Below are 26685 nucleotides of genomic sequence, written 5' to 3'. Positions count from 1 at the left end.
GTTAATTAAGAGAATGTTCCTGATGTCTCTGGTGAGAACAGCTATGATGGACAGAACGACGGAAGCCACATCAGAGAGATTAAACTGGAGATAAGTTTTAGAACAAGAGGGGTGAGGGTGGGTAGGTCTGCTGGAAGGAAACCCCTGAACTATTCACAAACAGCCACCTGCAGGAAAATAAAACTAACACAAAGCTTCCCTTTGCAAGTCCATAGAGAGAGAAAGGGCTTTGTGTAATATTTGAACCAGTGATGTAAAAAACAATGTCCAAGGCAGCTTACAAATCGCACTCTGAAAACCATGAGATACACAAGCAAAAATCCGCAAGCAGTTCCCAATCATCTTAGAAGAATTTTGCCAGAAATTAAATTCATTAAAATGCATTTTTACTCTGTGACCCTTCTAAAATTTTAATTTCTTTTCCAAATAATAAGACTCATACATACACAGGATATATTTCACCTGAATACTCATCTGTGCTCTGCTTTCTGTGTATGACAACGAATAACCAAATTCCTTTTCATATCTTCAAGCAATGATTTTGGGGGAAGCCAAACCAGCCACAACGCCAACAACTCGCATCCCAAAACCGCTTCCGCTCACACTCACCTGCATTTCACAGTCTGCCCGAAGGTTCAGTTCCTCGCAGCATTCCCTGGATACCCTCAAGAAGATATAATCCTTCGTTTTCTCTTCGATAGCTGCTTCATAAACCTTCTCTTTGGTTCCTTGGGTCTGTGCTGACTTCTCTTTAGTGACAGGCAATAAATAAACAGCATTGACTTTGGTCATCACCAGCCGTCCAGCCAAAGTGTCTTCCGAAAGCGTTTCGGTGAGCTTAAAGCGGCCAAAAAGTTGTCCGTTTTGGGCGTATTTTGCACCTCCAGAAACACCGGTGAGCATGAAGCTTGCTACAATCTGCAATTGCACTTTAATGTTGAACCTGGGTGGGAGAGCACCGAGTCAGTGTGGAAAATGCTCTGGGATTCAGGAATTTCATGTATTCACACTGCCCTGCATTTTGAACATATAACTTTGGACCGTAAACACGTATGGCCAAACTGGCCCTTCCCCGTCAAATGTTTAGACATTTGCTTTTGATTATAGCCCATGAAACATCTATTCAAAAGAACCGAGGTCTAAGGAGCTTAAATGAACCTGCACAAGAGAGAATCAAACCCCACGTTTTCTGCGATCAAAATGAGTTTAGGGTGAATTAGAGTTGCTGTGCATGTCCCAAAGCACTAAACATTTCTATTTAAATAGCTTGTAAGTGTATATCAGGCATTCAAGGAGAGCCATGCAGGCAAAGAACAGAGGGAGATTCCTATTTATTTCATGTATCTTTTCCAAGCTGCACATCAAAGACAGTAATCTACATCTTAACAGGTAATTGGTATTATACCTATAATGCAGAGGGACTGATTAAAATGCCTCCAAAAAAACCAAAAATCAGAATGTAGGCGTTAAAATGAGATCATTTTAATGGAAATAAGGGAACGGCCTCACAGGCTCAGCCATATAAACCATCTATCCACACAATTCCTATTAGCAGCCAGTTCCTCCTATAATCAGACACATAACAAATTTGTTCTTTATAGTGACCATTTTCTAGAAGTCACATGCATAACACATTAAAGTGACTTATTAGCACATTCTATTGACCCCTCACCAATACACGCTGATCTCCTCCTATAAACAGATTGCTTCAGCCTTTTTTTAGAAAGAACAGAAGTGGGAAAGGTCTGTCACGGTAACAATATTCAGTTCTCAGCAGCAGCTTTTTCCTGAATTCGCAACAAATCACAGAAAAAAAAAAGTAAAACCCCATTTTTCTCACAAATGAAGGAAAAGCTCTCGGAAAAAAATCTCATTTTCTCATAATACTTTTTATCCTTATACTGGGTTTATCTGATCTGTTCTTCTTACAATTTTTTATTTCACCTAATAAACTGGTAATTTATTGTTTAAGCCCTGTAGCATCAATAATCATCAGCCCGTAACAATAAAAACCAACAGTTTAGCTTGCTTGGCAATTAAACATGTACCAAACCAATCAAATATATATTTTTTTCATATCATAAATCATGAGTCTTGCACAAAAGCTCCAAGTTTGCCCCCTTGTGGCAGCAGTTGCTTCTTTACATAACATGGGCATTCAGTCAGATCCGAATTTCACATTCCTGCACCCTCAAAAAGCAAGAGATGTTTTCTTCCTGACCGTGATTTGTTCAGTTCATCAGCAACACAAATGTTGCCGCACAAGCTCCAGTTAAAGCCATCACTCAAACCCGCATCTAAACCAACTCATATCTCATTCAGATGATGGTTAAAATACTATATAAAACATTTAACATGGTAACCAAGAGCTCAGCGGTATTACTAAGATACAATCACATGCTACCGTTAATTTATTTTCTTAAAACTTCTATAAAGTTGAATCCCTGTGCTACTGAATGTGCCTCAGCTCATTCACAAATTCAGATTTATAAGAATGCGCTGGAAAACAGTATTACTGCCATTCTGAAACAAGGCGCAAGTTCGTGTCTTTCTAAGTGACTAAAGCGGACTTGCTGTGCTAAAGCGAATCTGAAGATCAGAGATTATCAAGCAATTTTCTGTTGAGTAAACTGACACCTTCTGGCAAACTGGTAAACTGCAAAATCCCCTAAGGATCAGGTTTGAAAAATCCAGAGTCGTTTCTTCCATCCACTCCTCACTTGGCAGGTTCATCCAGTCACGCTGACACCAATGGAACAAACTAAACCTCACAGTTTCTCCTAAACTCTGCAATATCCCAGCCTAAGCGCAATGTTAACGAAACGAGCTACAGAAAAGCCTGCTGTTTGGTTGTCACTGAGAAGAGCCTGGCTCCATCCTCCTGACACTCACCCTTTAGATATCTGTAAACATGAATGAGTCCCCCCTCAGTCTCCTCTTGTCCAGCTCCAGAGCCCCAGCTCCCTCAGCCTTTCCTCACACGGGAGATGCTCCACTCCCTTCAGCATCTTGGTGGCTGCGCTGGACTCTCTCCAGCAGTTCCCTGTCCTGCTGGAACTGAGGGGCCACAACTGGACACAATATTCCAGGTGTGGTCTCCCCAGGGCAGAGCAGAGGGGCAGGAGAACCTCTCTGACCTACTGACCGCCCCCTTCTAACCCACCCCAGGTACCATTGGCTTCCTGGCCACAAGGGCCCAGTGCTGGCTCATGGTCACCCTGCTGTCCCCAGGACCCCCAGGTCCCTTTCCCCTACACTGCTCTCTAATAGGTCATTCCCCAACTGATACTGGAACCTGGGGTTGTTCCTGCCCAGATACAAGACTCTACACTTGCCCTGGTTCTATTTCACTAAATTTTTCCCTGCCCAACTCTCCAGCCTGTCCAGGTCTCTGATGGCAGCACAGCCTCTGGCGTGTCAGCCACTCCTCCCAGCTTGGTGTCATCAGCAAACTTGCTGATAGTGCACTCTATTCCCTTGTCCAAATCATTGATGAATATATTGAATAATACCGGCCCCAGCACTGCCCCCTGAGGCACTGCACTAGATCCAGGCCTCAACTGGACTCTGCCCCATTGACCACGACTCTCTGGCTTCTTCCCTTCAGCCAGTTCACAGTCACCTCACTACCCGGTCAGTCATCCAGACCACACTCCCTCAGTTTAGCTGTGAGGATGCTGTGGGAGACTCTGTCAAATGCCTTACTCAAGTCAAGGTAGACCACGTCCACCACTCTGCCATCGTCCATCCATCTTGTTATGTCCTCATAAAAGTCAATGAGGTTGGTTCAAGCACAACTTCCCCTTGGAGAAGCCACAGGAAGCTCTTATATTTTTCCTAACTGTGTTCATGCAGCTAATCCAGTTGGGTAAAATGTACATAATACCTAAAGACACTACAGAACAAAACAAGCAAAAAAAGGCATACTGTCTGCCTTTTATTCACAAGTTGGTCTTCAGCCTGTTTAGAGAATAAATATAATAAAGTCAGCTGCCACACCATCATGAGACCAGATTTTGATCCACCCACAATTCAACCTTTGTCTCAAGAAAAAAAATTGGTTTATACTCCCCCAAGGCCTTTTATACAAAGATTTCATATATTACTTTGCTATAATGCACTTTCACCAAGAAACAACATAGGATTCCTATTATTATCTTTTTGTATCAAGAGCAAAAAAAACTATAAACAAAAATAATTATTATCCAGACGTTAAGAAAACATTGTACAAGAGCTGTTTTGTGCCTCCAACTGTACGCATAGACTGATACACACAATTTTGTTTAAATAAGTTATCAGTAAATCACATTTGTTGAGCGCCAGTGACCTTTATCAAAAGTTTCTATTTCCAGGTTCACATTCAACTTCATTTCCAAGAAACGGGAAGACTGAGTATCATAATCATGTAGCGTTAATGAAAAAAGTTGCATCCTCATTTTAATAGAACAGCAAGAAATACCTAAGAAGTGTTTTTCCTAAAGGTATCACTTACTTGCTGACTTCCTTATACTGTGCTATTTCCTCTATATAAAGGAGGTCGTGTAGCCGTGACTGATAGTTGGTCTTGGTCAATGATTTGTCCAGGACAGATTGTGTGAATAGCTGGTCAGCAGAGAGAGGGATTTGGTATCTGGTAAGAAGGCTCTTCTCCAATTCAGTAGTTTCATTAGGCTCAAATTCGACAATAGTCTTAGAAGTGGAATCCCAACGTTTAGCCGTGGTTAGGAGCTGTTGCCGTGCGTGCATCAGGTATTCAAGATCTGGACGTAGATACATAAGCAGGAAAGGAAATAAGTTCAAGTTCCATATGTGTCTGGTTTTTATTTAAAAAACCCAAACCCTATTTAAAATAAGCCCATTAGAGATAACCAATTAAATGTGGGTGAGTCTCCTCTGCCTACAACAGCTTTACTAAGTTCACTGCCAGTAACTACCACCCCTACTTTTCAGGTGTACAGAGGGAATAAGCAGGCTCCGAAACAATACCAGAAAATACAATATTCTACGGATAGCAAATAGAATAAATACAGACGAACAAGGAAAGCGCTTTTAATAATTGCAAGCAACTTTGGAGGCCTTGGCATCACAATACGCTTTCAAAGCCTAACTGCTTTCATCTCATTTCAAAAACATCAAGTAGGGAAGAACCTTAAAATATAGACTATAAAATTAAGAAGGTAATAAATACAAGTTGATAAGCTAGCTCGTAAGAAATTGTTAAACTTGAAACATGGTGAAGGGCTTTAAAAAAAACTGTGCAATACTGTAAGATGTGTATTCTGCAGAGTTGCATTATAGAGGCAGCTGCCAGGCACAACCTAATGTAAACCAACATGAGATAAAGTTAGAAAACGAAAAGGAAATTGATTTTTCAGTATACCCCAATTTCAGGGACCACGTAGCTTAAATGAGATACAGAAGGCCAAGCACTGTCTGGAGCCACCCAAAATCCATCCATTACCAGCACAAAACCACTATGACAACAATGCATCAGCCAACGGAACTGCAGCTGAATTGCAGAGCTGAAAGTATTTGGCATTTATAGGGAAGCTATGATAATGTATTATCTCTGAGGAAGATTTAAGATAGGTATCCAGGATATCACACCAACGCTGGGAAATGTGTGAAAAAGACAGTTTCAAATTCAAGTCAAATGCTTGACATCATCTTGACTGCCTTTATTTTAAATAGCAGAAAAACAGCTTTTCAGCAGAAGAAACCTCGGTTCAGCTTGGCTATGACTACAGGAACACAGCTTGTTTTGCTCACTAATCTCATCAGCATGTGTTCACTAAGACAAAGTCAAATATCTACCTCAAGCCCGAACCGTGTTACAAGCTACAGTTGTACGGCAAGAAAAAAATGCGTGTTTGTGTGGTTTCTGTGTTTGAAATCATCTCACCATAGATGAAGCTTTCCCTGGTATCTAACCATACCTCAGATCACAAAAACTCAGCATTTATGCTGAGATTAAGTCCTTGTTTGCTGGGAAGACATCTCTCAGGACTAGAGAGGCCTGACTTAACCAGTCCTGGCACAGGTTGCACACGCAGTGCATAGAAACTTCTCTTAGCTCTCTTTTTCCATAACAAATTCAGATTTCTCAATGCATAACAGAGGCTCTTCCATTAAAATATGTTAATGCTGACCTTTCTTTCCTACCTAGAACCCTAGACAGGGCCCTGAATCACATGCAAATGTAGAGACGTTGGGCAGCTTTCTGTTGGAAAAGCACTTCCATGAGACCCCAATCCATGTAGACCAAAAGCAGAAGAACACAGACAAGCAACATATGCAAAAGGAAATACCAGTAACTCATGCCAGACTGCTACCTCAATTCACCCAGCGCTTCCACGTGGACCTGAACTGCCTGTTTCTTGTATCGCTTGGTTTAGTTGGTAGTTCAAGCCAACAAGACCATAGATTGGTTTGACAGTAACTCTGACTTTGCAAATAAGTTATGGCTTGGTCTTCTTGATCTTAAACAGGTTTACAATAAAAGGACACCCATTCTCCACAAACAGAACATCTTCGGAAGCTGTGATTCCCCACACTGTTCCATGGGGATCATTTCACAGCTCCTGAAAAGCCCACGGCTTTCCTTCTAAGCACAGTTTCTGGCTCACAATGCAATATTCTCTGATTCAAGAGACATTCCAACTTGTAGTCTTCCTGCTCTTGGCTACGCGCACTTGGGTCATCTGGAAAGATCAGTTCATGATCTTTGGTATTTGCTATTTGCAGTTGCTTTTTGTTAATGTTGCAAATATTAACCTGCTGTACAAAGATAAAGGCCAGGAATAGAAAACTGCTGTTTTCTTAGTTTCATCTTTTTTCCTTCTTTTTTCTTTCTCTTCTTCTTCCTGTTTACATCCCAGTGCTACAATTTTGTTTCTTTGGTGTCTGCATCTCTCAGATTTTCATTAAAAATTACCATACTCTATCCCACCCCTTTGTTTGCTGCCAAGTGACACAGTGACCTATATTCAGCTCTCATAATCTTTTACCATGAATCAAAGTGCTTCCTTCTCTCTGGCACTTCTTCAAACATCTTCCCATTTGTTGACACATTTCTGATAATGGAGCTATTTCAGATTTGAACTGAGAGGCACAGATCAATTTCATAAACAAAATACAAGCTTTACAGCAACATGTAGTTGTTTGGTATTTACTGGAACACACACACACAGCTACGCTTTCTTCACATGTTCAAAATTCACATTGAGTTACAAGCCTATGCTTTGCCTCTTGCCTTTGACAACCCTAGTCAGATATTGCAAGGGAAAAAACAAACACACACAAACTTCTCATATAGTCTGTTTTAATTCATTAATGAATTACCAGGTGTATTCTTATACAGAAACACTTCATCTCTCTACTAACCTTTTTCTACACGTTTAACATTTTCATCAATACATGAAGGATTATAAAAACATAAGCGTACTTCAACTTGCAGTGCTGCCTTCAGACACACGCCAAACCAGAAATTCCTAGCGTTTTGATGATTTAGGAGCCGTGCCCCAACACAGAGTAAGTCATACTCCAATTATCCGTCTTATTTTGACCATCTGAAGCTTTCCTCCACTACTTATACTCGTATACATGATGAACATACCATACAGTAAAAGACATTCACTAGCTTGTTGTTCTGCCCAGAAATGTGAAAAGGAAAGAGCATGAAAGATTTCCACTATTCCAAAGAAAAACGTTAATACATTACCTTCAGTTGAAGCAGCATCAATCATTACTCGTTGCATGAGGACTGGTTCTAATCCAAAATCAAACACAACAGTTTGGCGAAAAGTTCCAAAGATTTCTGTGTTAAAGGCTATACTGACTTTGTATACATAGTGATCTAGTCCGTTCTGGACCATCTTTCCTCCTATCCACTCCTGACAGTTTTCTGGAACTTCTTGTGATACCTGGGTAGTGCTGTCTCCAGCAGATATTGCAACGATACTAAAATGTGGACGATGGGCATCATAAAGCAATGCCACTCGATACAGCATTCTTGCAGGCTATAAAAGAAATGCAAAGGTTGAAATGACTGAAAATTGAAATTATTTCAGGAATATCTTCACTTGCAATCAGATAAGAGCTTATAAGAACTCTCAGCGTCACAGAGCAGGTACAAGTCCTGCCCACTTTCCAGAAATCTGGGCAGATGATACAGAATCGCCAGAGCTGCTGGGAAAGAGAGAGAGGGGATGGTGCGAGGAATCCTCTCTATTTTAAGAAGAGTTATGCAATTGAAATCTTAATGGCAAAAGGTTATGGGCTGCATTCTAGTTCTTACTGACTCACTTTTAAAAGATAAGTAGTCCTACCTTGCAAGTGAGAGCAAACGTCCATGTCTGATGAGACTTTTTGGTGGTGACAGTTACCGATAGCTCAGGATTATGTTCTACTCTCACTCCTTCTACACATTCACTAAGCTAGATAAAAAGAAAAAGAAGTTAACATTAAACTTCTACAAATAGTATCCAAATAAAAACATTCAGGAAAAGGGAGTATTTTTGAAACAGGAAGTGGAAACAATGGTTTGCGAGACTCTGCAGGACTGATCTAAGTCCTGTGTAAGAAGTAATGAAAATACGTGCTAGTTCAGAGACACAAGAAGGCAAATCTACTAGATCAAAGAACGTAATCATTGCAGGACAATTAACCACAGGGCTTGATTTTCAAAAACCAACCTAATTGTAAATGTTTAAAGTAGAATAGGATTTCATTTGGAAAGAAGAACCTGACACAACGAGGCCCAAAGATGGCACTTCCAGGAGACCCCAGGCCCCACTGATGGCAATGAGACCATTAGAGACACCAGGAACTACAATCAGGCTTTCTACTCATTAATGTGTTTTGCAGAGAGTCCACTCTTCCAGATTTTAACAAACAACAGATGGACCAAAAACTCCTTAGGGTCAGTAGTAAGCAAAGCTGGTCGAATGCCACAAAAAAACGTTCTTTGGAATTCCAAACAGCTGTTAATTTTGATCACGTCTGCACCCCTGCACTCTTCAGTATTTAAACTTTTCTGAACATTGAGGGGATGGGCTGTTCTTCATACGAAGAAAAGGAGCCATGCACAAACAAGAGTATTCCCCACTAAGTCGTGAAAGCTTCGCCATTTATTGTTCTGCAGTTTAAAGAGTTCCACCATCTAGTCAAGGAACAGGAACAACAGCACGGGACTCGGCTGACTCCCCCTGCATTGCGAATGGTAAATATGCAAAACGAACGAGCTGGGATTAATCCGCAAGCTGTGATTCACAAACTCTACAGAATTCCTGAAAATAATGAGTACATTTGCAGAAATCAGCCCAAGTCTCTGCTATCTTTGAAAGAAGACACAGGGCAGGATGGAAGGGGAGCAAACTGGTTGGACCATTTCTTGGTAAGGAGTAATTCGACTAGCTCTAATAGTAAGGGCCAAAACCAGGCTTATCTGTTAGTTTTAAATAAGGGGAGCAAACTGGTTGGACCATTTCTTGGTAAGGAGTAATTCGACCAGCTCTAAAAGTAAGGGCCAAAATCAGGCTCATTTGTTAGTTTTAAATATGAACACACAGGGAAGTAGTGTACTTTCCTTACCACTTTCTCAGGAGATAACGAGTTCATCCATTTCTCAATCAAGGTTTCCATATAACTGCCCGAACACTGTTTGTTTTCCTTCTGCTGTTTCAGTCGGATCAGGCGGGAGGCGTAGCGCTTCTGCCATTCCGTCAGCTCCTCCTGGGAATGCGCTGAAGTACACTGCGCGCCGTACCTGCAGATCCCTTGCTCTAAAAATCTGCACAGAACAGGAAAAACGATCGTGCCATCAACTTCTCCGTGTCCAATTAGAAAAAGAAACTCATCAAAACTTTACTTTTTGAAGCCAGGACATTCTTCTAAGTCTCTCACACAGAACTAAAGGCACTTTAGTCCACGTGAACTAATTTGGATATATATACAGCTGCACAGCATTTCATAGGACAGGCAGCAGCCTTTCTTACTGCAAGGTCCAGAAAAGTCTATCAACTTTCTTTGAAACAAAAGGGGACACAAGTCTTCTTAAGAAATTTCCAGTTTCAAAGAAGAATCAAGTGTTTTCACAGCAATTAACACAATGAGATCGTGGATTATCCCTGAAACAACTAGGCACTTTATTAATATGAATAAAACACTGTAAATCAGGGCAAAAAGATGATATAGCAAACTTCTTCCCATAGCTACAGTACGAGCTGATGAAGACTCATCCAGCAGTTTTTCCTGAAGCAACAGTGACATCGCATGGTACTTCCTACTAAATACACTCCACAGAAATCACCTTGCAAGGAAAAGGATTAATCCCCTTTGTTGTAAAGGGTCTATGGGTCTAAAAGGACCTACTTTTGTAGAGGTTAAGGATTTGTTTAAGCACACTTTTCATTTAATGTCATGTGCCAATGCATCAAAATTAATGATACTCCAAATATTTGTATACAATTTAAGCATTCTAGTTTTCAGACTTTATTGCAAGTCTGGGCAAATGCCTGTATAACTTGAGAACTATTTTTTATATTTAAACTTTCTATTAAAATTATAAAGCGAGGCAGTAGCTGCGCCTTTATCTCTTCAAAACTGAAGCACTTATATAGATGACAAAATGAAGAATAAAAGGGGAAGAAGGGTAGATTCTGAAGGTATTAAGAAAGTATTGGATATACAGAACAAACACCAGGCTGATGTGTTTGTTTTGCATAAGCAGAATACAAAAAGTAAATGTAAGCATCACATTTGTGATAAATAAAGCCAGGCAGGCTGATCTCTGTCAAGACATTAAGTTTACAACAATTCCGTCGACTTAACTATATTTGAATTTAATATGGACACCTATGTATGTACCTGTCACTAGAAAAATGATCTTCAAACCACCCTCCTATGAAAATGGAGCTAGTGATTCCCTTTTATAAGCTGAAGTGCTTCCGGATAAACTGACCCTTCCAAAAATCTGCGAGCAAATCAACATCCGTTGTAACAAGTACCTTAGTTTTCCTGACCTCTTAATCGTTCTGTCAGCAGCTAAATAAGAGAGGACATTATGATCCCTCGGAGAACGTTGATATAAAGCAATAACTTTACCTTTTACATAGCGTGTATTCTTCACTGCTCGTGACTCCCCGGGGCGGGGGGCGGAACTGCCAACCGTCCCGGGACCCTGCGGAGGAGTCAAAACTTACGTTACTTTCTAATGGGCCGGTGTTTCTGAGTTGAGTACTAACGGTCCAGGGAACCTTATCTTTAAACATCAACCCAAAGTGCATTGGTACACAAGCAAAATTATCCACCAAAAATTAATCTTCAATCCCTAACAAATTCATTTAAAACAAAGGTCTAAAGGCTATGAGGGCAAGTTTCAAACAGTTTGCAGAATGGAGTAGGTTCTGATAAAGCACTTAGACCAATAAATAGAAACTTCTGCCTCCAAACCCAGTGAGTGATGAGATAATTCCACCTTGGTCCCCAGGGCTCATCACCATGGTCATGCCCACTTTCTGCTTTTTGACCACAAGGCAGTGCTGAGCATTCAGCAGAATCCACGTCTTCCCACCGCAAAATGAAGAACAGAGTTACCTACCTTCTTCTAAATCTTCTACATGATATCCCGATGGTACTTTACCAGCTGCCTACAATTATATAAAAAAAACAACAGTTATAAGGGAGCGCAAAAAATTTCACCGAGAACTTCTTTGCTGTCAAAACGTGTTTTAGAACAACAAATACAAAAATATTAATCAGGAGTCTGAAATCACTTCCAGTCACAAACATGAATTTCATATTAATTGGACTGCAGACTCTGATCAAAGGAATTCTGACAGGAATGCTGAGTCCACTCGTTGTTAGAGGAAAATCTGAGAGATTTTACAAGGCCAAATTCTACCCTGTGATCATTTTACTGTGGGCTCCAATAAGGTTTCTGAAAGGCCAAAAGCCTAAACTATACCGAAGTGTCTTTCAGCTTTGAATCTACATTAAAAATCAAGCCCAAATCAGCCACAAAGCATACGAAGAAACAAAACAAGTGGCAATTCAATCAACAGACGTGACGTATTAAATTCATACACAAGAAAAGGTGACCGAGAGGACATTTATATTTGTTGACCAATATCTTAAGTCATGTTTATTACTTCAGAATGATTACTGAGAAAAATACAATCAATAAATCAAATATCTAAATGCTTTGAATTCTTCAAGAGAGTCAACAACCTATTAGCACCTTTTTCTATTTGCTCACACGTCACGCAAGGTTGCGATGAAAGGGTCCTGAATGGGCAGGTGGGAAAAGGCGACAAACCACTGGAAAGAAGCACGTTTGAAGCAGTTTGTTCACGGTGAGCCCAGAACTCCTGGGACACACGAAAACTGCTCGTTATTTCCCCAATACTGTGCTCATTATTACCTCTGTTTCAGCAAGAAGTGTTTTCAGTCGTGTCAGATCTTTAGTTACCATCCCGTTCTGGGGGGAGAAAGAACGTTAATACATCAAACACATAAACCTTCGCCTGCATTAAACCACAGCAACAAAGTTCATTTCCCCCTGCAACAGCACCAAGGGGAAGGGCAAGAAGGAAAAATGAGTTCCACTTACAGTGCATGATTTTAAACGAGGTACTATGGAACAATGAGCAAATATTATGGTGAAAAAGGGCATATTATGCTGGCCAAAACCAGCACTGGACTTACAGCAAGTCCCAATACAGGACAATGTGGGAGAGTGGGGGAAAAAAGAGCACAGAGCACTTTGTGAGCGGCTGCTGGAAAGCACCACACATGAGCCATGCGGTGAACTGCTGTTGCAGTGATGGATTCATTTCTTTCTTAAGGATCTGCTTTACAGATTACTAATTTCTACAGTTTCATAACTCCTCCTGCACTGCTGGAGAAAGTCTATGTAATATTTGGAGTTTTCACTAAAAAGCAAAGATTAGCCATGTACCTAAAAATAACTGTATATTCAAGTACAATTGGGGCGGAGTCCAGTTGAGGCCTGGATCTAGTGCAGTGCCTCAGGGGGCAGTGCTGGGGCCGGTATTATTCAATATATTCATCAATGATTTGGACGAGGGAACAGAGTGACTGTCAGCAAGTTTGCTGATGACACCAAGCTGGGAGGAGTGGCTGACACGCCAGAGGCTGTGCTGCCATCAGAGACCTGGACAGGCTGGAGAGTTGGGCAGGGAAAATTTAATGAAATAGAACAAGGGCAAGTGTAGAGTCTTGTATCTGGGTAGGAACAACCCCAGGTTCCAGTATAAGCTGGGGAATAACCTATTAGAGAGCAGCGTAGGGGAAAGGGACCTGGGGGTCCTGGGGACAGCAGGGTGAGCATGAGCCAGCACTGGGCCCTTGTGGCCAGGAAGCCAATGGTACCTGGGGTGGGTTAGAAGGGGGTGGTCAGTAGGTCAGAGAGGTTCTCCTGCCCCTCTGCTCTGCCCTGGGGAGACCACACCTGGAATATTGTGTCCAGTTGTGGCCCCTCAGTTCCAGCAGGACAGGGAACTGCTGGAGAGAGTCCAGCGCAGGGCAACAAAGATGCTGAAGGGAGTGGAGCATCTCCCGTGTGAGGAAAGGCTGAGGGAGCTGGGGCTCTGGAGCTGGACAAGAGGAGACTGAGGGGGGACTCATTCATGTTTACAGATATCTAAAGGGGGAGTGTCAGGAGGATGGAGCCAGGCTCTTCTCGGTGACAACCAATGATAGGACAAGGGGTAATGGGTTCAAACTGGAACACAAGAGGTTCCACTTAAATTTGAGAAGAAACTTGTTCCTGGTGAGGGTGGCAGAGCCTGGCCCAGGCTGCCCAGGGGGGTTGTGGAGTCTCCTTCTGTGCAGACATTCCAACCCGCCTGGACACCTTCCTGTGTAACCTCATCTGGGTGTTCCTGCTCCATGGGGGGATTGCACTGGATGAGCTTTCCAGGTCCCTTCCAGTCCCTGACATTCTGGGATTCTGTGATTCTTGAATAAAAATCTTTCAAAATTTAATTGATCTGGAATATAGCTAAGTGTAACAATTTCACACTCAGGCAAGCCAAAACTTTGATTAAAGCAAGCCAGACCTGTGGTTTTTATTTCAATAATCTCTTGCAGAAATTTAATTAAGTGCTACTACATCTGTTAGACTTCTCCCCATTCTGCCTGTGCTACTGAGCAGCAGCAATTACTCTCTCTGCTGAAAACTTACGCACTCAAGAATTCTCACATTTAGGCTTTTTTTCAGACTGATTTTTCACTTCTTCAGCAGAAAGTCTGCAAATCGAACCTGTTGAGCCTAAACGTATTAGAGCATTAACATCTACCCAGAATTGTTGTTTCAATTCACTGGGGAGGAAACTGAGTGGATTCCAGCTCTCCAAAAAATTCATTCTAAAACTTGCTTTCATTTCTCCTCTCAGACAACGTCAGAAGTCAATAAATCAGTTGCTGGTTTTAATATTCCTACTGAAAACAACTGTGTCTAACAACTTATAGCTTGTAAAACCCTTTTAAATCCTGCTTTGGGAAAACGCTCAGGAATTATCTATGAAACTACCTTTATCTGCACAACAACAGCTCAAAACAAGGGCACTGTATATTTCCTGCCACAAGGAGCTATTGGCTATTTTTTTCTGAAAGGATGTTTCCTTTGACCTTATCAGGATTTTTTCAATGAAAGCTTTTTTTTTTAATTATTATTTTCCCTCATTAGAAAACACCAGCTAAACAAAGAGCAAAACCTTCTCTTTATGTAAAAATAGGCAGTGGTGGGGGGGTGGTGAAGGGAATTCAGGATATGGACCAGACAGACAAACAAAAACGAGCCACTGATTAAGTTAAGCACTAAGATATTGGAGCCATGATCCAATTTCCAGGTACCAGGCTCTCCTGCAACAGCCTCTGATGGCACCTCCACCTTCCTCCCGGGCTGACCAGAGCTGCTCTGGTCTGTGCTATCACCATATCGCCGGCTTTAGCATCACCAGCAGTTCAGGGTGATGAATTGCATGCTATTTAATCTAGATTACAGCATTCAAAAGGACACTATGCTTTGGAGACATGAGTTATCACATAAGACTCAGAACATATAATACTTATATGTAAGGGGTTAAAAGCATCTTTACATGTTTTGACATTTCACGGGTAAAACTGAACTCTGAATTCACACCTTGCAAAGCTTTGCAAGGCTCTTTTTTTTCCCCCTGAAAATCTTTTCATGGTGTCTTAAAACTTATTGTGGGGCAGTTATTTAAAAGTCCTATGAAAATGTTTCTGCTTTAATGGTTAAACTTCCTGAAGCGCATACAAAAAATAAGCAAAAATTTGAGATTTACATTATTCTATTCAATTGCACAAGTATGCAAATTCTTTCACATTCCCTGAAGATTCAGACCCAACAATGACAAAAACTTCCCAAAATCATAACTACTCTGGAACAGTGGTAATGCAACAACCTACGTAAATAGCCTGATTATATACGTGTGCCCGTATACATGTATTTGTCTTCTCCATACAAATCATTCTTGTTGCAACCTGCCAGTTATACGTTCAGAAGTTCACATTCTAAAAAAAGGAAATGCAAAACTGCTTTTTAAGGTATAGAGATTGCAGCAAACCCACTTACCAGTGATTCACCCATCAGTGATTTGGAAAGAACATTAGACACAATTTGCAGCTTCCCGTTAAGATGCAAGCAGCAGAGCACGGCACGGAAAGATCCATCGCCCTGGGCCAGCCCCTCTCCCAGCACTGCAACACAAACCAGCAGCTATGAGCTTCACCTCGACACACAGCTACAGCAATTACAGCCAGTTTTCCTTCACCTTTAACAGGAAAATCAAGTCTGAAAGCTGGGGTGGATCCATGGCTTCTTGGGAAGACAAGTCTTGGATGGAAAGGAATTATGACTCGCTCTTGTCTAGTGTTAACTTGTCTCCCATCATCTAAGAAATGCTGTGCATGAGCTCAAAAAAGGTTGTAATGTTTACATGCTAAAAATTAAACATGGGAAGGGTAAATTCAAATATCCGACATAGACACAAAGGGCCTCCTCTTCACAGAAAGGGGGAAAAAAAACCCACAGCAACCAACAAGCTCTCAGTAACACAAACATGCTCAGGAAGATCCATTCATGCCCACAGAAAGCCGGCCCTGGCGTTTCCAAATATAGCCGAACCTCCTCGTGCTCAGCTCCTGCGACTTTAAAAGGGCTTTTATTCACTTACGCTGTAAAGCGCAGGATATAGGAACGATTGTTTGAGGCCAGGAATTTACAGGCTCCGGGTAACAGAAAACTTTCCTAATGCTTTCTAGCGCTGGATCAGCTCGCTGGCCAAACAGACACCGGCATTGACACTTCCAAGAGTGAAAGGATTTATTTCATGACATAGACGTGCTCCACACAAGCAGAAATAACGCTTAATTATATATATTACTTGTCCAGGAAACAAAACGCCAGGGTGACTAGAAAGCTAGTAAGCTAAGCATCTGAGTCGAAAAGAAGGCTGGACAGTTGTTTGAAATTACAGAATTATAATATATATTGCTGTCATTGCAGGCAACATCCACATCTGTGTTTATACCGCTACTCATGCAGACGCAAACAGCTCCTGTTAGTGCCAATGGGAATTTTACATTCACCACAACTTCAGGATTACATTTGGGAATAATAAATCCCAACTTCTCACTCAACAGATGTTCACATCGTTAACAGAAATGGCATGAAAGACTACAGGAAAATAATAATACTCCCGCACAACATTTACATAAAAAGAACTAGACACCTCTTCAAAATGAAATGGTAACTAAATTCTGTTCATAAAGTGCCTCAAAGATTAGTCTGAATTCTCCACTCTGATGATACTGACCACACGTCCAAAAATAGAGCTTACTTCCCAAATTAGAAGAAGCAGCGCCAGGAATAGCTTTAACATGTCAGTGTGCTATTTTAACCTCCACGATTAGATGTCCAATTATGATCTTTCACGGCATTAACTGCAAAGTATTACCAAGCTGAAACATACAGTTGCATATAAAGGTTTCAGTGCATTAACCAGCATCTTTTGTTAAAGATTCTAAGTTATCATTGTTCCTCGTAACAGCGCAAGCAGCAGCAGCAGGTTTATTTCTGCAGCTATTCCAAAATGTACTTATCATTCCAGTTCAAATAAAACTGTCATAGGAATGCAACATGTCAAGTCTTGTAAACAGACAGAACAGCAGCCTGAAGAAAACTTTGTCTATTATAAAAAATAGCGAGTATGAAGAAGTGTGAGTGTCAGGGAGTCCACACGAAGGTTGTTTCCTCCCAAGGATATTTCAAGCATAAAACTAAGACCTTTTAGGATGACAAATGCGGATACTCTAAACTATCAGAAGCTGAGCTGCAATTGATAACTGCACATCATAGGGAACCATTCATAAAAATATGATGTGTGTATACAAATACATATATACACATGCCATTTTTATATCCATAAATATGGCATTAGTAGGTTGGAAAACGTCCTCAGATTCAGATCTAGAAAAAATATTTGCAGGGCATGCTGGCATGAATTAAGGAAATTAACATTAGAGTGGATGCTATTTATTTGTTACGAATATATATTTGAAAGCTGTTTTCTCTACTTAATTTAAAAAAAAGCAGAGACCAGTGCTTGTGTTGCAGCCACTTCTATAGCCGGCCAGTGAGAGGGGAAAATAGGGAACATGCCGGTTCCTTTGAGACACTGACAAGTGACACACACGCCAGGAAAAGCTTCAGAGATGAATGTCACCCATCACCCCAGCACAAACCACCGGCTGCGCATTACACAGCATCCTCCCTCCCACCTCCTTTAACCATCATTCATCTCTCCTTATGTCTCTCTCTCGTTTTTATTCAAAGGTAACTGTGAGGTTAGTCAGAATATTACACCCTTGCCATATCTCAACAGTTAAAAGCAGCTCTAAAAGAAAAATCCAGACTATTTTAAGAATGGTACTGATTAAGCCATGTTCAGCCTTGGAAAACTTTAATTTTACACCTATAGAAAGCAATTTTACGTCTCTTAGTTATATTCTTGTGGACCTTCCCAAATGGGCTGTGGATCCCACAGTTCCCCACACTATGACTTGAGTATCAATGAAGATAAAAGCAACACCACCCAAATCCAGAGAGGAACAATTTAAAGGTTATCTTTGCCAGCACAGGGATTTCGGGATAGTAAATCACGGCCTGTGTAACTAAACTGTGCTTTGAGAAAATGTCCTTTAAAATTCAAGAGCAGCTGAGGAGCTACAAACGGAAAGGGGGGGATCTACCCGCCTTCTCCTGCCAAATCTAAGTGATAAACTCCGATCCAGCGCCCACTGAACTCAGAGTTCTCAGTGGGTTTTGAATCACTTGCATTATACACGAATAACAGAACATTAGCGGGGATGGCGAATTCCTTTAAAAATACCTCAACCGAACAAGGCAGCGAAACGTGAAAGGCTCGACTTCACCGTGACACACGCACATTCAGAAGCTTTAACAAATAGGAATAAATACATCATGTGGATTTTCTCTAAGTCCCCAAATGCAAACCAAAACATCCACGAGGAAGGAAGAGGGAAAGATCAGGCGTCTGTATGTTCACCAGGTTCCTAACGCGATCAATTCACCCGACATTTGGGTACCAAACTTTCTATTGGCGCAGCGCTGCTGTTTGGCTAAAGACATGCATTCCAGTTCTGGTATGAACGCTGGTTACAAAACAGCGAGATAGCTCAAAAAATAATTAAAAAAAAAAGAAGCAGAAAAAGTATTATAAAGCAGATATGTCATTTTAACTAGGAAAAAACCAAACATCGCCAGCAAGCTAAGAAATCTGGGCATCAGTTTTAAAATTTCAGACAACTGACTACAATTTATAATATTACGTAATAAAACAAAGAAATGAGCATACCATGCCTACAGTCTTCATCTGCTTGCCCATACTTTTTCTGAAAGGTAAAACATGAAAAGTTTAAAAATAGCATTATTCCGGTGAGCACAAACAACTACATGCTTGAGTTACAAGTTCAAGAACCCGTTACTTCATCTTTTCCTGGGTGGAACACGTAAAGAACATCAGTCACACATCAAATATCATGTAAGTCATTCTTAGAATGCGGACTTTTTCTCAAATGCTCAGCAAATGGACATTTTAAAAGAGAAACATGAAAAGGCAAAGGTATATGTATGTGTGTTTGTAGGTGGCTCACAACACAAGGGAAAAAATACAACTTGGTGCTGCTGAAATTTGCAGGGTACGTACATTTCACTTTACTCCTTTAGGGAAACAAGAAGGAAAATTTGGATTTATTTTTTTTAGCTTATAAACCTTCAAGTATCTATTTAATCCAAGTCTTCAACAGGAAGGTTTTGATTACAAGCCCCTGAAGACTTCCTGCCATTATTTTCACTATGATGAACACCCGGATAGGTGCCTCACAGGATTTGCATCAGGTCAGAAATGTATTCAATACTTCTAAACATCTATCCGCTTATTGGCCTATGTAAATCATTTTGAGAAGTCAAGTCTGTACTAACACAACTTCCACTAATAATATATATATATACATATATTAGTTATTTCAGAACATCTTCCCCTGAGGAATAAGACAGATCACATCTTAATTTAAGAAGTTTCCCAATTCTTGTTTTGCAGGCTGAATAGTCCAATTCAGCTCTTTATTTAACGAATGCTTAAAAACGTTCCCTAATCAGATGGGCAAGATTTATCTTAAAGCTGCCCCGCAAGGCCTGAGAACTTGGCCAAACCTTTTCCACTCGGGATGAAACTGTTTCTACCCAATACATGGAGATTTGGGGTGGACAACACCCCTGTAAATCCGTCATAACACTTCTAGAACAGAAAAGTATGGAAAAATGTAGGTTAATCAAGCAGGCTGTAGGTTTATTCTTAAGCGCTGTAATGTCCTTTCCCGTAAGGAACTGGAGGTCTCTGCTGCTTTAAAGGAAGGACACAAATTTGGCAATAGGATCACCTACAATTCAGCATTTACACACCTTTACAAAGACCCCAGTTTTCACATTTCCGTTAGAAATCTGCCAGAGCCTAAAAGTTACATCTTTCACCACCTGTGCTCTAGCCTAGCAATGGAAAACAGGTACATGAGCAAGTATTAAAAGCTGAATCTTAGGCCTGTGCAAATGGAGCTGAATTAGGTGGGAATCAACTACCCGAATCCCAGCATTTCTTTACTTCGTTTTTTGAGTGTTTTGATTTGCAACCTGAATGTCATGCTCTTTAAAGATAAGGTAATTTGGTATGTAACTCAGCATCACTGTACAAACGCAATATCCTAAAACCAGATATTTTGCCTTCCTGGAATAGATTTTTTAATTTTGTTTTTTATTATGAAGTATCTTTTTCATTCTTTTAGAGAACTGTGATGCAGACCCAATTCAGATCCCAATCCTGACAAATAAACAGATGACGGAAAACTACAAGACAGAAGCCTCATATACGCTTTAGCAAGAGGGATTCTGTGGCAAACCAACACGCCAAGCACAGGAAAAACTCCGAATTTCACTTCCATCTTGCCACTACGAGGTATTTGATCGCTCTTCCCAGTCCACTAGATACTATTAAAGAGTGACACTCACAAGTTGTAAAAAGGAAGCAATTCTATACAGAAGAGTCTCGATTTTGATGCGGTCGACCTGCGCCTGGCAAGGCTCCGGGAGGTGAGCGGGGGGGCAGTGGCTGAGGGCGAGCAGAGCGTCTGTGCAATGCTTCACCGCCACTTCATAATCCTGCCGCTTAAGGGATTCACATGCTTGTTCACATGCCTTCTCTGGTCTTCTGTCTGCCATGACTCAGGGACAGAAATCCTAGAGCGGGGGCAGAGGGGATGATAAAACGTTGGTTAGCTGGGTAATGGCACTGACGACTTGCCAACCAACTTCCAGTCCCGTCTCGAGGTGGTGTCTCGCATCCCCTTCGCGTTTCACTAATTTCACTAACTAACCTCTTCCCAGCCTTTTCTCCACCACTCCCAGCTCTCGGTTTTGATTCTAATTCAAAAAGGTATTTAAGCCCGTGAGTGATTTTAAGAACACAAGCAGTGGTTTCAAATGTTCAAGTCAGCCCTGTGCTACACAGAGGCTGTTGGGTCTTCACTGGCAACACCATCTTTGCTTTGAAAGTAACGCAACTCATCAGCTGCTCTTTCCTCCAGCTATTTATTCCAAGACACCTTTGTCTTCAAAGCACTTCTCACCTATTCTCAGGGGAAGGAGCCCCTGGCTGGGCTGGGAAAAGCACAATGAGGATGGCCAAGGATGAATGAGAAAGGAGAGGAGATCAACAGGAAACTGCTTGTCTCTTCCTTCAGCCGGCTTATTTCCATTGATGTCTGAGCAAGTCTACATACCCACACCAACACCTTTGTGCAGGACTTCTTGGATAAGTGCTAAGTAAATATTGTTTGGGGAGGAAAACTTGAAACAATCTGTATACAAGACAGACATCGTTATTTGCCGATAAACTGAGACAAATGGTTGTCCAGGATCTAAACCACCAGCAGAAAAGCAAAGCACTGCTGTAATCCCTGTCTACATTCTCCCGTCCTTGACATAATATTTAAACACGACAGACATCCCTAGAGACATTGTACTTCAAAGCTGACTCGACAGAAATGTGTTCTGATAACTGAAAGGGGAAAAAAATGGAGCCCTCATTTTCATTTTTAGCAAGCAGCAGATTATCAATATTTGTGATGATATATCAGCTACTGTGATTGCCTAAAATAACTGTCTCTAGCCCACTTTAAATGGTCACTGCCAGAAACTTCCTTTACGTTTCATGTTTGTAGGTTTTTAACCAATCTAAGACAAAGTAACTTCAAGAAGTCAACGTAAGGGTCAAATAAATGCATTTTTCTTATAAGAAAACTAATGCACTATCGCACTTTTCTCATTAACACATCTAAGCCGACATGCAGTGGAACTGTAAACAAGATGCTTCATATATTATGTGACAGAGTGTTCCATGTGTTCCCTGCCATTCTTAAAATTTTATTTGCTGTATCCATATAGAAACACTAAAAGGAACATTGATTTTTCAAGACAATTTTGACTTAAACCACCTTCCCACTTACAACATCTATATAAAAATTTCTTACATACAACAATGTATCTTCCCAAGGATGAAAGAAGACAAGCACCAATATCCTGCAGTTATCCTCATCCAAATCTGTGACATATGCTTCTGTCTTAATAACCACCTTGCAAAATATTCTCATTCGTGCAGATATTTATTTTTCTGCTAAAAGTAAATGCCCATTTTCAGTCAGAATAGGAACAGGCATTTCCATACGTGAGTCAATTCATTCATGGAGTAATTCTATTAACATTAAAGACACTCAGCTGGATCACTTAAACAAGCACGTATTTCCAATTATATAAATGTTAGCTATTCTTAGGCTGTTTATGCAAGGATCCTTTGTAGACAGAACTAAAAATTAAATTGATTTCCACTTCACTAACATTTTAGGCCACTGTGAATTTCACAAATCTGGGATTTGCTTCAGTAGCAACACAATAGTTAATTGATGTTTTTCTCATGTACATTCTGTTTTCCTCCTCAGGGACTGAAAAGAGAGGATTTCATGAACCCTGCTGTACTTTTGATTTCCTCACTTCCTGGCTGACACACAACCAAAATTCCTGTGACCAAAAGCCTGAGCAGAGCTTCTGTGTGTTTATTCCCCAAGAACTGTTTGTACCCAGACCCCATCCGAACCGACCCCACCAGAGCCGACAGGCGTTGGAAAGCTACGCTACCCAGCCCTTCTTCTCCAACACGGCACCATGAGAAAGAACACAACTTAATTTATCTTTTGTCTTAGGCTGGCTGGTTTACTAAGTATTAAACTAGTCTGAAAGAAGCCGGGTTTTAATAAACCAGCGTCCTACTCTCCTGCAAAGGCCACACAAATTCTTTGGTCAACTGGACACAACAGACCCTAAGCAAAAACCTCTGGATTAAGTTAAGTGGAGCCCAGAGAAGTCAGGACCAGGCTGTTCGGATAACTGGCTAAACTGACTCACGCTATCAGTATTTCAGAGTGTAATTAAAAAAAACAACACTGAAGTCACAGTGCATGGAACACAGCGCTAGATAAGGAGCCGCTGCGGTGTCATTTGTTTTTAAAAAACAAAACTATTCAGAACAAAGAAAACCCACACATGGACAATATATGGAAATACTACACTAAGGCTCTCAGATTTCATTTCAACTCCATTTATGTCTGTACGTGTAGACATAAACATGCACATTTACTGGGTATTTGCACCATCTCCTCCAGACTCCAGCCTGAGTGCTCTGACTGTTCTTGGAGACACTCGGCTCTTCAAAACCCTACACTCCTAGTTTTGGTGCCCTGAGCTGCGCCTAAACTAGCAACTGAGACTAGATTACGTGAATGTGAACTACAGCCATGCTTTCTTAAAACAGAGTCTAACCTACCCGTCTTTAAAATTATTACAGTTAATATTCTGAGAGCCAAGAATGGAGGTGCTTGTGCAAGGAAATCTGAGTTTGATAAATGTTTCTTTTCAAAAATGTCAAATGTCAAACTGTAACTTCTACATTAACACCAAGAGTAGAAATGATTACACATTAGAATTGTAAGGTAAGTGTCACAAGGTCTGTGCTATATTCCCAATTCTCCTTCCAAAACTGAGCAAATTACTTACGCACTTCACTTCTTCTGTCTGTAAAACTGAGATTAACATACTAGGCATGTAACAGCACAAATGTCAGGATTATTCACTCTCTCAAAATGGCCTGGAGAACTGCGTGCCGGAAGAGCTCTCCATGCAAATGCGAGTAACAATTTATTCTAATAGCAAAGCTTAATACATCCTCAACATTTTGAGACAACATTAAACAGGCATATTCCTTCACTAGCTAACATAACATCTAGGTGGGACCTACCTTGGAAATACAGGCACAATGTTTTACGTGAATTAGTTATCAGCTGTCAGTCCAAAGCATTTCTTAGCTTTGGCTCAGCTCACAGCAGCCCCGCTGCCTACAGAAAGGCTCCTGATTTATGTACACAGGTAAAATATTGAAATGCAGCAGTGAATTCCAGCTGATCCGACAACAAGCGTCACGTTGACTGGAGCACAGACAGGAGTTCACACAGCTCCTCACTGGCCCATCCAGAAACCCACCCCCAGTGTTATACTTCATACCGCCAAAAAACTCCTGCCTTTAAGTAGAACTATCTCACATTACTTTAAAGGCCAAGTTGTGCTCAGCTTAGTTTCCACAAAATACCATCTAAAATATCTGTTTAGTTCCAACCAGTGTAACTTAAACCTTGGCGTTTTTTTCAGTGAACTGCGAGGGATTTTTTGTTTTTTCCCTCCTAAAACTAAATGATTTTCAGGCTCAATGTTGCTAATAAGTATCTCGCCTTCTTTCCAAAGGGTTTTTGTAAACAAACAAATCTAATCTCCAAATAAAACTGCCCATTTCCCCCGCAGAAGTGCAGAGGGCCGGGCCCGGCAAAGGGACGGCTTGAGGAGGCCGAGCGATAAACAACGGCATCTCCACAGCCATTCATTTTCAAGTAAACACCATGTCTGCTTGGTGCACAGGAGGCTTCTGAAGAATTACCCCACAGGCTGATGAGTCCAACTTCAAACTAAAAATCAATGCAGGAGGAAAGAACATTGCAAACTAAAGTTTAGTGTTTCGCAGCAGTTTAACTGTGCGCTTCCATGCTTCACAGCTCACCCGAGTATTTTATGGAACCAAAGGGTCTATACATGAAGATAATTGTAAGTTAAAGCATGTGACTGTTCCTAAAAAATTTCAGACAGATGCTTTTTCAATTGACTGTAGAGCATCTAGCCAGATAACTCTCGCTGTACTTCATAAACAAACAGATTAGAGGGCACAATGCTGTTCCTATTAATGTTATTGGCAAAATTCCCAATGTCTGCCAAGACAGAAGGATCAGCTCCAAGGTCCCGCATGCCAAGCTGACAAACAGTAGACAAGTCAGTAAATATTTGCATATTTTAACTAGACATTAACATCTCTTGTAAAGATTTATACTAAAGCAATGATGTTCAACTTGCAGTCCAGAGACGGGCAGGAATTTACTGTCAATTGAATTGACTTCAAGAGCCACATCCCGGGATTCGCAAACTGGAGCAAACAAAGGAGACGCAAGAAGAGCTCGGCTAGAGCAAATCCGAGATGCAAGGAAAGATCTACTAGATTTAGCTTTGAGGCTGCTTGCTCTGCCCTTCCCCAGTAACTTTTGAACTTCAAGTCAATTTGAAGTGAACTTCACAGAAGTCTAAAGGGTCCCAAAGATGCTGCAAGTTCTATGAAAAATGTGTAATGAGACAGACAGAGACCCAGGTTTTTAAGCCCACCCAGGGAAAGGAGAGGTTATAATTCAGCCTCTTATTGATACCAAGAGGTCAGTTACCATCAATCACTGCCATGTGCTCCCATTTACCCAGCAAGAGAGAAAGCACTGTACCAAAACATCACTCATCTCTAAAAGAACAATCTTAGTTCGTTTTCTTGCCCATAATAATAAAAGCGATAAAGAGCAATTGTTAGCTTAACTGCTCAAGGATCCATCAAGTAGCTTCCAGGTTTCACTAAAGCAGCTCCCAAAATGTTCAGACTACAGGCCCTAGCAGTTCACATTGCAAAGCGTTCCTGGTACAGATGAGACTAAAGCCATTCACATGTGAAGGCCTCAAACATATTGCTTCCATCATACAGAAAAGTAATATTTGGGACACCAGAAAATTGGTACAGACACAACACAGCTGCACAAAATACAGAAGCCACTTACAGACACACATAGAATAAAATGCACTTTCTTAGTGTCATGACGTATACATCATAAATAATCCCACACTCAGAAATCATTTAATAAAATGAGAGTAGATAATGGCAGTGCACTACACCAATGTGAAAGACTGAACAGACATTTTTCATGTGCAGGTGCAGAAAAGAAGAATATAAAAGGTGCTTTTGCCTTTTTTATTTTAAGAAAAATACAATAGCATAGAACTTCTGCACTCCTTCATTGCTGTTTTGGTTGAAGTCAGTAATATTAGTCGTACACAGTACTCAGCAATGTACTGCACACCTTACAGAACAAACACGAGTCTCCACCCTTGAGAGAGGACAATCTAATCAGTTTTCTGAAATAACTGAATTACTCTGGTTAATGTTATACAACTCCAGGCAAAATGACCCTACTTTAAATTCCAAGAATTATGTTAAATCTGAAACGGAGCATACAGAATAAGGAAAGCTCATTTCAAGGTTTTATTATATAGCATAATAGCAGCAAGAGTTTCTGCTACACGGCCTCTAAGGAACACAATATGCTGGATTTCGGGACAGGAAAATAAAAGAAATTAAGAGGTTCACGATGCCCCCTACCACTAAATACTCCCATTATCCTCACACATTGAAAACCAAAGAGAGCACCATAAATTAGTAGGACAAGTCATCTCTGGCCACATAAATGGAGCCTTGAGTCTGATCCTGTAAATTTAATGTATAGAATAAACACACGCATATTTACTGAAAAATGAAGATGTGCCTGTGGGTGGTTTAACGTTCACATAACAACAGAAACAAAACTAAAGCAGCAATTGAGATG

At 40.9% G+C, this 26685-nt stretch overlaps 1 protein-coding gene across 8 annotated transcripts in view; it reads right to left on the bottom strand.

The window, feature by feature from the left end:
- The window catches only part of HELZ (helicase with zinc finger), a 72499-nt gene that overhangs the window by 36778 nt on the left and 9036 nt on the right, over positions 1-26685 (bottom strand). For 2 of the 8 annotated variants that reach the window (XM_065034956.1, XM_065034957.1), the window contains exons 2-12: positions 20633-20860; positions 18927-18963; positions 15623-15747; positions 12422-12478; positions 11600-11648; positions 11104-11179; positions 9592-9790; positions 8328-8435; positions 7721-8018; positions 4493-4760; positions 610-943 (exon numbers count right to left, since the gene is read on the bottom strand). In XM_065034956.1, the coding sequence (XP_064891028.1) occupies positions 610-943; positions 4493-4760; positions 7721-8018; positions 8328-8435; positions 9592-9790; positions 11104-11179; positions 11600-11648; positions 12422-12478; positions 15623-15747; positions 18927-18963; positions 20633-20842 (1761 nt within the window). In that variant the 5' untranslated portion in view covers positions 20843-20860. The remainder of the gene's footprint in view (positions 1-609; positions 944-4492; positions 4761-7720; positions 8019-8327; positions 8436-9591; positions 9791-11103; positions 11180-11599; positions 11649-12421; positions 12479-15622; positions 15748-18926; positions 18964-20632; positions 20861-26685) is intronic. The other 6 variants (XM_065034961.1, XM_065034960.1, XM_065034959.1 and 3 more) reach the window with 3 other exon arrangements.

Source organism: Columba livia, chromosome 18, assembly GCF_036013475.1.
Source record: "Columba livia isolate bColLiv1 breed racing homer chromosome 18, bColLiv1.pat.W.v2, whole genome shotgun sequence".
Classification (NCBI taxonomy): domain Eukaryota; kingdom Metazoa; phylum Chordata; class Aves; order Columbiformes; family Columbidae; genus Columba; species Columba livia.
This window is presented reverse-complemented; position numbering and strand designations above follow the sequence as displayed.